Source organism: Cotesia glomerata, linkage group LG4, assembly GCF_020080835.1.
Source record: "Cotesia glomerata isolate CgM1 linkage group LG4, MPM_Cglom_v2.3, whole genome shotgun sequence".
Lineage (NCBI taxonomy): Eukaryota > Metazoa > Arthropoda > Insecta > Hymenoptera > Braconidae > Cotesia > Cotesia glomerata.
The window spans coordinates 1,714,756-1,726,401 of record NC_058161.1 but is presented as its reverse complement, the minus strand read 5'-3'; the positions used below and the strand labels follow the sequence as shown (position 1 = coordinate 1,726,401).

At 29.7% G+C, this 11,646-nt stretch overlaps 2 protein-coding genes across 2 annotated transcripts; both read left to right on the top strand.

Moving 5' to 3' along the window:
• Positions 1-1,015: 1,015 nt before the first annotated feature.
• On the top strand, positions 1,016-3,776 carry LOC123262912 (PI-PLC X domain-containing protein 1-like). Its single transcript, XM_044725399.1, has 5 exons — positions 1,016-1,340; positions 1,403-1,602; positions 2,616-2,811; positions 2,873-3,149; positions 3,503-3,776. The coding sequence occupies exons 1-5, from the start codon at positions 1,016-1,018 to the stop codon at positions 3,774-3,776; spliced, it is 1,272 nt and encodes a 423-aa protein (XP_044581334.1).
• A 6,766-nt stretch (positions 3,777-10,542) lies between these two features.
• LOC123262909 lies at positions 10,543-11,437 on the top strand. The gene is made up of 3 exons (XM_044725396.1): positions 10,543-10,765; positions 10,832-11,105; positions 11,158-11,437. The coding sequence occupies exons 1-3, from the start codon at positions 10,582-10,584 to the stop codon at positions 11,435-11,437; spliced, it is 738 nt and encodes a 245-aa protein (XP_044581331.1). The 5' UTR covers positions 10,543-10,581.
• The last annotated feature ends 209 nt before the right edge of the window (positions 11,438-11,646 follow it).

Here is an 11,646-nt window from a genome sequence, read left to right as displayed (position 1 = left end):
TTTTTAGATTAGTAATGAATATTTTAAAAGCTTTTTAAAGATCAATTTTTCTTTTTGAACATAAATTTTTCTGAAAGGTTATTCTAGTTAAACATTAAAAAAATTTATACATTTGAAACATTCATCATAAAAATTGTTAAAAATTTATATTATTTACGAAATTAAAGGTATTATTTAAAAACTTGAATCTGTAAATACATTTTTCAACACAATTGACATATTTCAAGTTGTAATCGACCTTTGTAGTCTTCCAAATATGACTAAATTGAAGTTATTTCTAAAAATTTTAGAAATTCCTAAAATGATTTTTAAATTTTACTTTGTTGTTTAAAATTTTCTTATACATTCTCAAAATACAAATAAATAAATGATAAAAAAATAATTTGTTGTTTTTTTTAGTTTTTAAACACATCCCAAATTCGTACCTCATAAATATTTTGTGAACAATTTACTCAATGATTGATAACAACAAAAAAAAATTAAACAATAAATAGCATATTGTAATTACGAGTGCGACCTTGGATCATTTCCTCACTTAATAGGTGATGACAGCATTTTTATCACTATCTATATTTAGATATATTTATAAAACATTGCTCGCGACTGGGATTCACGGATGATAATAATAATGATAGTAAATATATTGTTTAGAGACAAATAATATTCATTGTGATCATTCTGACGCTTAGGAGCGGAAGTCGAGCACTAATGCATGACCACTGTGTTTTTTATGACCCACATACCGTGACTACACATTCTGTGACGTCACGTCCTCTACATTGAGGTGTTTTTAAGTCGGATTTCAAATTGTCAATTGGTTTGACGGTCAATAGCACTAAATCTAATATTATAAAAACTTATTTTGATTTTATGGGTTTTTATATCAAGGTCAAAATCGATGTCGCTGTCCAGAAAATTGGATCGATAACGAGCTAATAATACTTCTCTAAATTGTTAGATAAAGTAATTGAAGAACATTTCACAAGTCTCAATTTTTTATCAAAAGTCGACAAAAATGGAAGCAAAAATAATTATTTTTTCCGTGATTTTTCTTTTAAAAATAACTCCATATTTATTTGAGGAGCGTGAATTCGAAAGTGCGCAAATAGTATTGTTCTACTCGCCATTGGGCGAGAGCAGAGCAATCAGAGGGCAGATTGTTATCTATTGGTTCGTTGAAGAATTTGTAAAAGGCGATTTTTTGGCGCTTTATTATAACTCGGAAGACGAATTGCTTTTTACTTATCAACCTGCAGAAATGAGCGGTTATGTGAAAACAGGAGTGTCGCCTTCGAAGGAATATTATTCGATGGATTCTACTTATGTTGAACAGTGCACAGGTAACAACCATGCTATAGCCGAAAAAAATTAAGATAACATTGATTAATTTTGACTTAATTAGGGTACATTGGAGCTTGGTTTAGAAATGATACTCTAAGAAAATCTTCTTGCCTGTCTACACATCCCGACTGGATGAATAAACATCAGGATATTTTGATGAATATGACGCTTAGGGAGTTGTTTATCCCAGGTACTCATAGTTCTGGATCGTACAGTGAAGAATTGCCGCCAACAATTATTCAACGATACACAATTACACAGGTAATATGTAATAATTGGTGGAGGTTATTCGCACTTAAAACTGTTTTAATGTACTAACTTTCGGATTGAGCTCAAATTTTTGCCGAAAGGTGAGAGATATCGGAAAACTGATGAATGCTTTTTTTGCAGAAAATAAAATTTCCTATAGAAAGTGCCTCATAAGATTTTTTGTGTCTTCACTGATAGAAGGATTTAGTTCTATTTAATAAGATTTAGTAACAAACCGTTCATTACCAAATATTTAGTAATAGGTACTAAATAATTTATTAAAGCCCATTTAGCTCCACCAAATGAATATTTAGTAGTATTTAACAAATGATTTATTGTTACTCAATAAATCGGTTATTGGTATCAAAGAAATTAATTTTTTAACTAATTTTAGCGTGTAACCTAACTTTTTAACTTAAAATAAATAAAAATAATTAAAATAAATAATTTTAAGTAAAAATATAAGGTATTATAAAGAAAAGAATCTCATTAAATTGTATTTTTTTGTTTGAGACATTTATAAAAATTAAACAAGTTTTCAGCATATCAATAATAGACAAATTGAAAAATGTAAACTAAATTCCACTGAGAAAAGACATAAATAGAAGACATTTATTGGGAGTATGTGTGTTTTCAAAGGTTTGATAAATCTCCCAAAACCGAGCTGAATAAAATAATCTAAGTCAGTGAATAGGTTATGGTTCACATAAACATTAGAATTAAAGTTTAGCTATCTACCGACAATACTTGCCGAAGAAATATTTAGTACCTGTTACTAAATATTATTCGGTGGAAATAAATATTAATTTCCATGTAATAAGGCTTTGTTTATATAGAGAAATCATTTATTAAACTGTAACAAATAATATTGATGGGTACAAAATATTTGTTTCTTCCAAATAAATGACTAAAAATTTTGTTACTAAATCAGTTTAGTACTCCGTACTAAATCCTTCTATCAGTGTTCAGTATTTAGTCCAAAATTTCAAGACTTGATAATGTCATATATGTTTTTTCTTTCAAAGGAGAAGAGTATTCTAGATCAGTTAATTTCGGGTATCCGTTACCTGGATCTAAGACCTTGTATTATTGATGACGAATACTGGAACTGTCATGGAGAATACGGTATTCAACCTTTTGGAAAAATAATAGATGATATTCTAGAATTTATCATCAATACTAACGAAATAATTATCGTCGGCTTTAAAGAATTTCCACGAGGTAAGTTTTTTTTTTCAAAATTCATTACTTGCAATTTTCATAAATAATTTTACCAATTCAGGATTTTATACGAACAAGAATTACGATGATTTTTTGATCTACATCACCAAAAACCTAGGATCTCATCATATCTTTCCCTATCCAATAAGCAAGAACATAACTCTAGGTGACGTTTGGCAAGAAGGGAAAAGGATTATAATATCTTACCTTGGAGAGTACAACGGCGAAAGAGATTTATTATGGACCAAAGTACATCACCAGTGGGGTAATGTTCAAAATGCAGCACAACTCGAAGGATTCATTACTAGTTCGGAAAATGACGCCAAAATAAGCACTTTGTAAGTTTTTGTTCATTAAAAATTGAGATTATCATTATTCAAAGATTATATTTGTTGTAACTGAAATTGTGGAACGTGTGTATGGATTTAATAATGTTTTACAATCAATTATCTATTTATCAACATTCAATTGACACCTTGACATATTGTTTAACTAGTTGGGTTATTGTTGACTATATAATTTAGACAGATGTGGAATAATTAAATTATTTGAGCTCTGAAGAAGTCAAAAAATTTTGATGAAACTTTGGCAAGAATAATAAAAAAAAAAAAAGAAAAAAAAAATTCCACATATAGTGGTCCTTATTCCCCGATATTCATATTTAATTATTCAAAGACTTTTGAACTTCCAGGCGAGATATTCAATATGCGAGCCTCAGAGCGATGATGGCGGTGATAACATTGGATTCTTCAATGATAATAGTAGATGCTGCGCTTCATTATTTTGGACGCGGTAGAAAATCATTGCGAGAACTCGCTGTTGAAATTGGCCCTTTAATTACCATGTGGTTTAACGAAGAACACTTTAGAACAGCAAATATCGTGGCGGTTGATTTTTCTGATACCACTGGACTCGTCGAAATCGCTATTAGAAGCAATATTAATCGCGGGTCAAAAAATTTATAGTTAAAATTTTTTTTTTATTTCATTAATTGTAAAGAATATATTTCTAAAAACTTAAATAAAAATTGTATTTTGTAAATTTAATATGAAAACCTGCGTAGAAAACATTTTCTTGTGATGAATCACAAGTTGAAACTTAAGTGTCAAAAAACACTTAATAGCTAATTACTTTGATAACGAATTAAAGATAACACACCATTCTGATAAAAGATTATTTTTTAGTCAACAATCAACAGCAATAAAAAAATGTTTAAACTCCATAATATTATCAATATTATCAGTGCAATAATTTTTATTAAAATTTTTGGCAATTCTTCGGCAAATAAGTGTAACACCAATCAAATAATTTTGTCCTATGCACCAATTAATGATAGCCATCAAATCAGAGGTCAGATTGTTATTTATTGGTTCTTAGAAGACTTCAAGCTAGGTGACAGTCTCGTTCTTTATCCTGATACAAAAGACTTATTTTTTACATACTTTCCGACAAAACGTAATGGTTTTGTCAAAACGGGAATAGCACCAGTAGACACGAGGTACTCGATAGAGTCGATGTACATCGATCAATGTATAGGTAATTTAAGTTCAAGCCATTTAATTATAGTTTATAATAATATTTTTTTTTTCACTTAGGTTATCACGTAGCTTGGTTAAGGAATTTTAAAAAGCTTATGTCGACATGTTTGTCATCTCATGCGAACTGGATGTATGATAACAGAAAAATATTTGAAGATATGATTCTTGCTCAGCTATTTATACCAGGAACGCATAACTCGGGATCTTACAGATACGAATTACCTCCGACAATTTTAGATCGATATACAGTAACACAAGTAATTAAGTATAAATTAACGAATTATTAATTTATTGAAATAACAACTTGAAAAAGTTTTTTGATCTGCTCATTAGGGTGCGTCAAAATTTAATCTCTAAAAGCAGCCTTTTAAAATTGAAATTTTGTGTTCCGCTTTTAGCAGGAGTTAGGTTTGGGCATTTTCTGAGATATTTTGATGTGTCAGGATTTATTTGATGCTCACATAATTGTTTAACAGGAATTTTGTTGATGCAATTGTTCTGGAATTTATAAATTTCAAAATACGGCCAAACGAAACTCCTGTTAAAAAATTCTAAGAGTATCAAATAAATTTTGACACACCAAAATATATCAGGAAATGCCCAAATACAACTCCTGTTAAAAGTGAAACTCTAAATTTCAATTTTAAAAGGTTGCTTTCAAAGATTAAATTATGACGCACCCGACTACTCATATATAATTTTTCCTGATATAAAAATATGCCATTTGGCTTAATATGTCCTAATATTACTCAATATGCCCATATTAGACCCGATATGATGATATGTCCATATATAATTTTTTGAAAAAAGTTAGTTTTATAAACCTCCAACAGGTCGCGCGTGGTAGCTAAATTTTCTCGCTACTAGAGAGCTAAATTTAAGATGCTTAGATCTAAACCAAAAATCAATTTTTTGTTAAAAGTTAGTTTTGAAAACCTCTAACAGGTGGCGCCTGGTAGCTAAATAGTCTTGCTCTTAGAGAGTTAAATCTATACTTATAAATAGAGAGCCAGTTTTTTTGTCTGGTTATACTGCAAAAACTACTGAACCGATCGGAATAATACTTATACCATAAGATGCAGCGTGTTTTGGAGAAGGTTTGGGTATATGATATGGTGGTGATTACTTATCCAGAACCTATTTTTTTTTTACTAAGAAATAATGAATTTTTATTGTACCTTAATTTATTCTATTCGATTGTCATTTGTTTAAAATAAATTTATTAATTCTATTGGTTATGTTTACATACTAGGCAGATTTCTTCACTTATGAGACCTGCAATTTCTCTAACTGAAACATTCAATGCTCATTAAAAATTTTTTTTTTCAAATCAATTATTATTCATTTTTGTAAGAAAAACACGGAAATGTTACAATGATTGCACATTGAAAGTTACAATGAATTATTAAATCCTATCTTGTCCAAATTCCTGAGATAAAAAATTTAGTTACAATGAATATTAGCTAGAATAATTACATGGATAAAAGGTGGATGCCAATTCAACAGAATTGGGAATCTGTGCAAGTTAAAACAATACTCTAATTAAATTTCAAGTCTAGATCTAAAAATACAATTCTATAAAGCGCCCAGCGGAGCGGTCGAGTAACAGCTAGTTTGAAATATTTAGATCCAAACCAAAAATCTATTTTTGATTCTCCTTTTGAGCTTATATGTGAATGTTTTTATTTCAACAAAAACCTTTAATGGCCGAATATGATCAGATCACGCCTGAAGTATTTTAAAATGAAAATTTTCTGACGAAATTTAAAAAAAAATTTGAACAATAACGTTTTTTAAATAGGAAAAGAGCGTTATGGACCAATTACTCACCGGAATACGTTACTTGGACATAAGACCATGTATTGTTGATAATAAATACTGGGTTTGTCATGGACTTTTCGCTATGCAGCCTCTCGACGATATCTTTAAAGACATTAAAGATTTTTTGGACAACACTATGGAAATTGTTATCATCACCTTTAAAGAATTTCCTCGAGGTAAGTCTTTTATAGGCTTACTAATTTTAAAATGAAAAAAAATTTACACTCTTCAATTTGACTTAGGATTTGAAACACTTGACAGTTACTCAAACTTTCTGAGTTACCTTTATGATGAATTTAAGGGATATTATCTAGAAACGGTCCAAACTCATCAAAAGACTTTGGGTGAAATTTGGAAATCCAACAAAAGACTTATTTTTAGTTACGTTACTGAATTCGAAGGTGAAATTTATAGATTCTGGGCATATGTAAAGCAGCAGTGGGGTGATGTCAAAAACGATGAAGAACTTGAGAGTTTTGTTAATGAATCTGAAAGCTCTGCCAAACTTGAATCAAAGTAAGTTGATTTATCAATGCTTGATGGTAGCTCAAAATTTGTTCATTTGCAGCCGTGATTTTTTTATAACGTACCTAAGAGCAGTGATGGCCGAAATAACATTGGATTCTTCAATGATAATGGTAGATGCTGCGCTTTACTATTTTGGACACGGTGAAAAATCACTACGCGAGCTAGCTGTTCAAACTGGACCCTTGGTGACGATGTGGTACAAAAAGAGACACTTCGAAACGGCGAATATTGTAGCCGTGGATTTTATCGATACCACTGGAATCATCGAAGTTGCCATTTGGAGCAACATTTACCGAGCTAAGTGCGATATGTCAAATGAGAATTAGGTGACCGTCTTGTATTTTCATTTTCATTTTCATTTTCATGCAATAATTACCTACGACAAAATTTTTCGATTAATTTTCGTCAGATTCATTTGTCTTGTGATAAATTTTAGTTTGAGAAATTATTGTACTTGAGATATTTTTGTATGCGTAATTTTTGCTGAGAAATTTTGACATGGGTAATTTTTGCGAGTTAATAAAGGCAGGGAGCAGTCTAATTAATTTGTGCAAATGAGCAATAAATCTCTTTGCAAAGCATGTGTTATTGATTCTTTGAATAAACTTAGACTTAATGTATAAATCTGTCGAGCGAGCATTTAAACAAACATTCAGCTAATTTGAATATCTTCTAGACTTTGGTTTTAATGCCTCAATAATATTTTTTCTTGGATTATAAATTCCCGCTTTGAAATTTGTTCATGCTTGCTTCAAAAGTATGTTTTTAACTCAATATAATCTAATTCTCAAACCAACATACATATTTTATTGGGATAAATAAAAATTTAAACACCAGAAGGCGCGTGAGAAAACAACAGCCATATTACTGATGACACTTCATCATCATTTTTTTTTTTTTTTATAGTTGTAAGTTTTAATTCTTTAAATCAGAATTATTCACTCATTTTTTTTTATTTAAGAAAGATTGTAAACGATGAGCAAATAAATCTAAATGTTAAGGATTTTTTTCAGACTTCTTGTTTTGAATAATTAATAATAAAAATAATGATGATTAATTCAAATTAAAAAAATTTTGAAAATTTGACACTTGATTGTAAATATTGAGATTGAATTAATATTAATAATTCACTTGTTGAATTTTAAAAATAAACCAAAAATCATTTTGTTATTTTCAAACATGATAATATATATTTTACTAAAAAATTTATTTTATTTTTGGGCTCATAAAAAATTTTATTTATTATTTATGGTTGAATTTAATTGTCTGTCACTCTTGTAATGTTTTTTTAAATTTCAGATTTAAAATTTTTCTAATCGAAAAAAATTAATTTTCAAGAAAGATATTCTTAAAAAAATGAACAAATGCTTTTTTAATTTTTCCAAACCATACTTATGAATAAATTTATTCTGATTCTCTGATTATCATCAATATCATAGAATAGAATGATGGCGGTGATAACATTGGATTCTTCAATGATAATAGCAGATGCTGCGCTTCATTATTTTGGACGCGGTAGAAAATCATTGCGAGAACTCGCTGTTAAAATTGGCCCTTTAATTACGATGTGGTTTAACGATGAACACTTCAGAACAGCACATATTGTCGCAGTTGATTTTTTTGATACCACTGGACTCGTCGAAATCGCTATTAAAAGTTATATTAATCGCGGGGCAAAAAATTTATAGTTAAAAATTTTTTTTTATTTCATTAACTGTGAAAAATATGTTTCTAAAAACTTAAATAAAAATTGTTTTTTGTAAATTTAATATAAACACCTGCGTAGAAAAAATTTTTTTGTAATTCAACTTCAGTGTCATAAAACATTTTATTGCCAATGACTTTGATAACGAATTAAAAATAACACACCACTCTGTTAAAAGATTATTTTTTAGTCAACCATCGACAGCAATACAAAAATGTTTAAACTCAATAATATTATCAGTGCAGTAATTTTTATTAAAATTTTTGGCAATTCTTCGGAAAATGAGTGTAACACCAGTCAAATAATTTTGTCCTATGCACCAATTAATGATAGCCATCAGATCAGAGGTCAGATTGTTATTTATTGGTTCTTAGAAGACTTCAAGCTAGGTGACAGTCTCGTTCTTTATCATGATACAAAAGACTTATTTTTTGCATACTTTCCAACAAACAGTAATGGTTTTGTCAAAACGGGAATAGCACCAGTAGACGCGAGGTACTCGATAGAGTCGATGTACATCGATCAATGTACAGGTAATTTAAGTTCCAGCCATTTAATTATAGTTTATAATAATAATTTTTTTTTCACTTAGGTTATCACGTAGCTTGGTTGAGGAATTTTAAAAAGCTTATGTTGACATGTTTGTCATCTCATGCGAACTGGATGCATGATAACAGAAAAATAATTGAAAATATGACTCTTGCTCAGCTATTTATACCAGGAACGCATAACTCGGGATCTTACAGATACGAATCACCTCCGACAATTTTAGATCGATATACAGTAACACAAGTAATTATGTATAAACAAACGAATTATTAATTTATTGAAATAACAACTTGAAAAAGTTTTTTGATCTGCTCATTAGGGTGCGTCAAAATTTAATCTCTAAAAGCAGCCTTTTAAAATTAAAATTTTGAGCTCCGCTTTTAGCAGGAGTAAGGTTTGGGCATTTTCTGAGATATTTTGATGTGTCAGGATTTATTTGATGCTCACATAATTGTTTAACGGGAATTTTGTTGAAGCAATTTTTCTGGAATTTAAAAATTTCAAAATTTGGCCAAACGAAACTCCTGTTAAAAAATTCTGTGAGTATCAAATAAATTGTGACACACCAAAATATATCAGGAAATGCCCAAATACAACTCCTGTTAAAAGCGAAACTCTAAATGTCAATTTTAAAAGGTTGTTTTCAAAGATTAAATTTTGACGCACCCGACTACTCATATATAATTTTTCCTGATATAAAAATATGCCATTCGGCTTAATATGTCCTAATATGACTCAATATGCCCATATTAGACCCGATATGATGATATGTCCATATATAATTTTTTGAAAAAAGTTAGTTTTATAAACCTCCAACAGGTCGCGCGTGGTAGCTAAATTTTCTCGCTATTAGAGAGTGAAATCTATACTAATAAATAGAGAGCCAGTTTTTTTGTCCGGTTATACTGCAAAAACTACTGAACCGATCGGAATAATACTTATACCATAAGATGCAGCGTGTTTTGGAGAAGGTTTGGGTATATGATATGATGGTGATTACTTATCCAGAACCTATTTTTTTTTGACTAATAAATAATGAATTTTTATTGTTACTTAATTTATTCTATTCGATTGTCATTTGTTTAAAATAAATTCATTAATTCTATTGGTTATGTTTACATACTAGGCATATTTCTTCACTTATGAGACCTGCAATTTCTCTAACTGAAACTTTCAATGCTCATTAAAAATTTTTTTTTTTCAAATCAATTATTATTCATTTTTGTAAGAAAAACACGGAAATGTTACAATGATTTCACATTGAAAGTTAGAATGAATATTAGCTAGAATAATTACATGGATAAAAGGTGGATGCCAATTCAATAGAATTGGGAATCTGTGCAAGTTAAAACAATACTCTAATTAAATTTCAAGTCTAGATCTAAAAATGCAATTCTATAAAGCGCCCAGCGGAGCTGGCGAGTAACAGCTAGTTTGAAATATTTAGATCCAAACCAAAAATCTATTTTTGATTCTCCTTTTGAGCTTATATGTGAATGTTTTTATTTCAACAAAAACCTTTAATAGCCAAATATGATCATGCCTGAAGTATTTTAAAATGAAAATTTTCTTACGAAATTTAAAAAAAAAATTTGAACAATAACGTTTTTTAAATAGGAAAAGAGCGTTATGGACCAATTACTCACCGGAATACGTTACTTGGACATAAGACCGTGTATTGTTGGTAATAAATACTGGGTTTGTCATGGAACTTTCGCTATGCAGCCTCTCGACGAAATCATTACAAACATTAAAGATTTTTTGGACAACACTATGGAAATTGTTATCATCAACTTTAAAGAATTTCCTCAAGGTAAGTCTTTTATAGGCTTAATAATTTTCAAATGAAAAAAAATTTACACTCTTTAATTTGACTTAGGATTTGAAACATTTGAAAGTCACTCAAACTTTCTGAATTACATTCTTGACGAATTTGAAGGATATTTTCTAGAAACGTTCCAAGCTCATCAAAAGACTTTGGGTGAAATTTGGAAATCCAACAAAAGACTTATTTTTAGTTACGTTTTTGAATTCGAAGGTGTAATTTATAGATTCTGGACATCTGTATATCAGCTATGGGGTGATGTCAAAAACGTTGAAGAACTTGAGAGTTTTGTTAATGAATCTGAAAGCTCTGCCAAACTTGAATCAAAGTAAGTTGATTTATCAAAGCTTGATGGTAGCTCAAAATTTGTTCATTTGCAGCCGTGAATTTTCCAAAACGAACCTAAGAGCAGTGATGGCCGAAATAACATTGGATTCTTCAATGATATTAGTAGATGCTGCGCTTTCATATTTTGGACGCGGCAGAAAATCACTACGCGAGCTAGCTGTTCAAACTGGACCTCTGGTGACGATGTGGTACAAAAAGAGACACTTCAAAACGGCAAATATTGTAGCCGTGGACTTTATCGATGCTACTGGAATCATCGAAGTTGCCATTTGGAGCAACATTTACCGAGCTAAGTGCGATATGTCAAATTAGAATTAGGTGACCGTCTTTTATTTTTCATGCGATAATTACCTACGACAAAATTTTTCAGCAAAAATTTCTTATGCAATATTTTATCCTAGCAGTAAGGTAAAAGCCCTAATTATTGACGGGGGTCTCAATATTGCCACTTTAAATTATTTTTAAATATATTAAATTATCTGTAATAATAATAACGATCAAATAAATTTTTATTAAATTCT

Coding starts and splice junctions, on each gene's coding strand:
- LOC123262912 (XM_044725399.1), top strand. CDS start 1,016: ATGGAAGCAAAAATAATTATTTTTTCCGTGATTTTTCTTTTAAAAATA. Junction 1,603..2,615: donor AACGATACACAATTACACAG/GTAATATGTAAT, acceptor TTTCTTTCAAAG/GAGAAGAGTATTCTAGATCA. Junction 3,150..3,502: donor GACGCCAAAATAAGCACTTT/GTAAGTTTTTGT, acceptor TTGAACTTCCAG/GCGAGATATTCAATATGCGA.
- LOC123262909 (XM_044725396.1), top strand. CDS start 10,582: ATGGACCAATTACTCACCGGAATACGTTACTTGGACATAAGACCGTGT. Junction 10,766..10,831: donor CTTTAAAGAATTTCCTCAAG/GTAAGTCTTTTA, acceptor AATTTGACTTAG/GATTTGAAACATTTGAAAGT. Junction 11,106..11,157: donor TCTGCCAAACTTGAATCAAA/GTAAGTTGATTT, acceptor GTTCATTTGCAG/CCGTGAATTTTCCAAAACGA.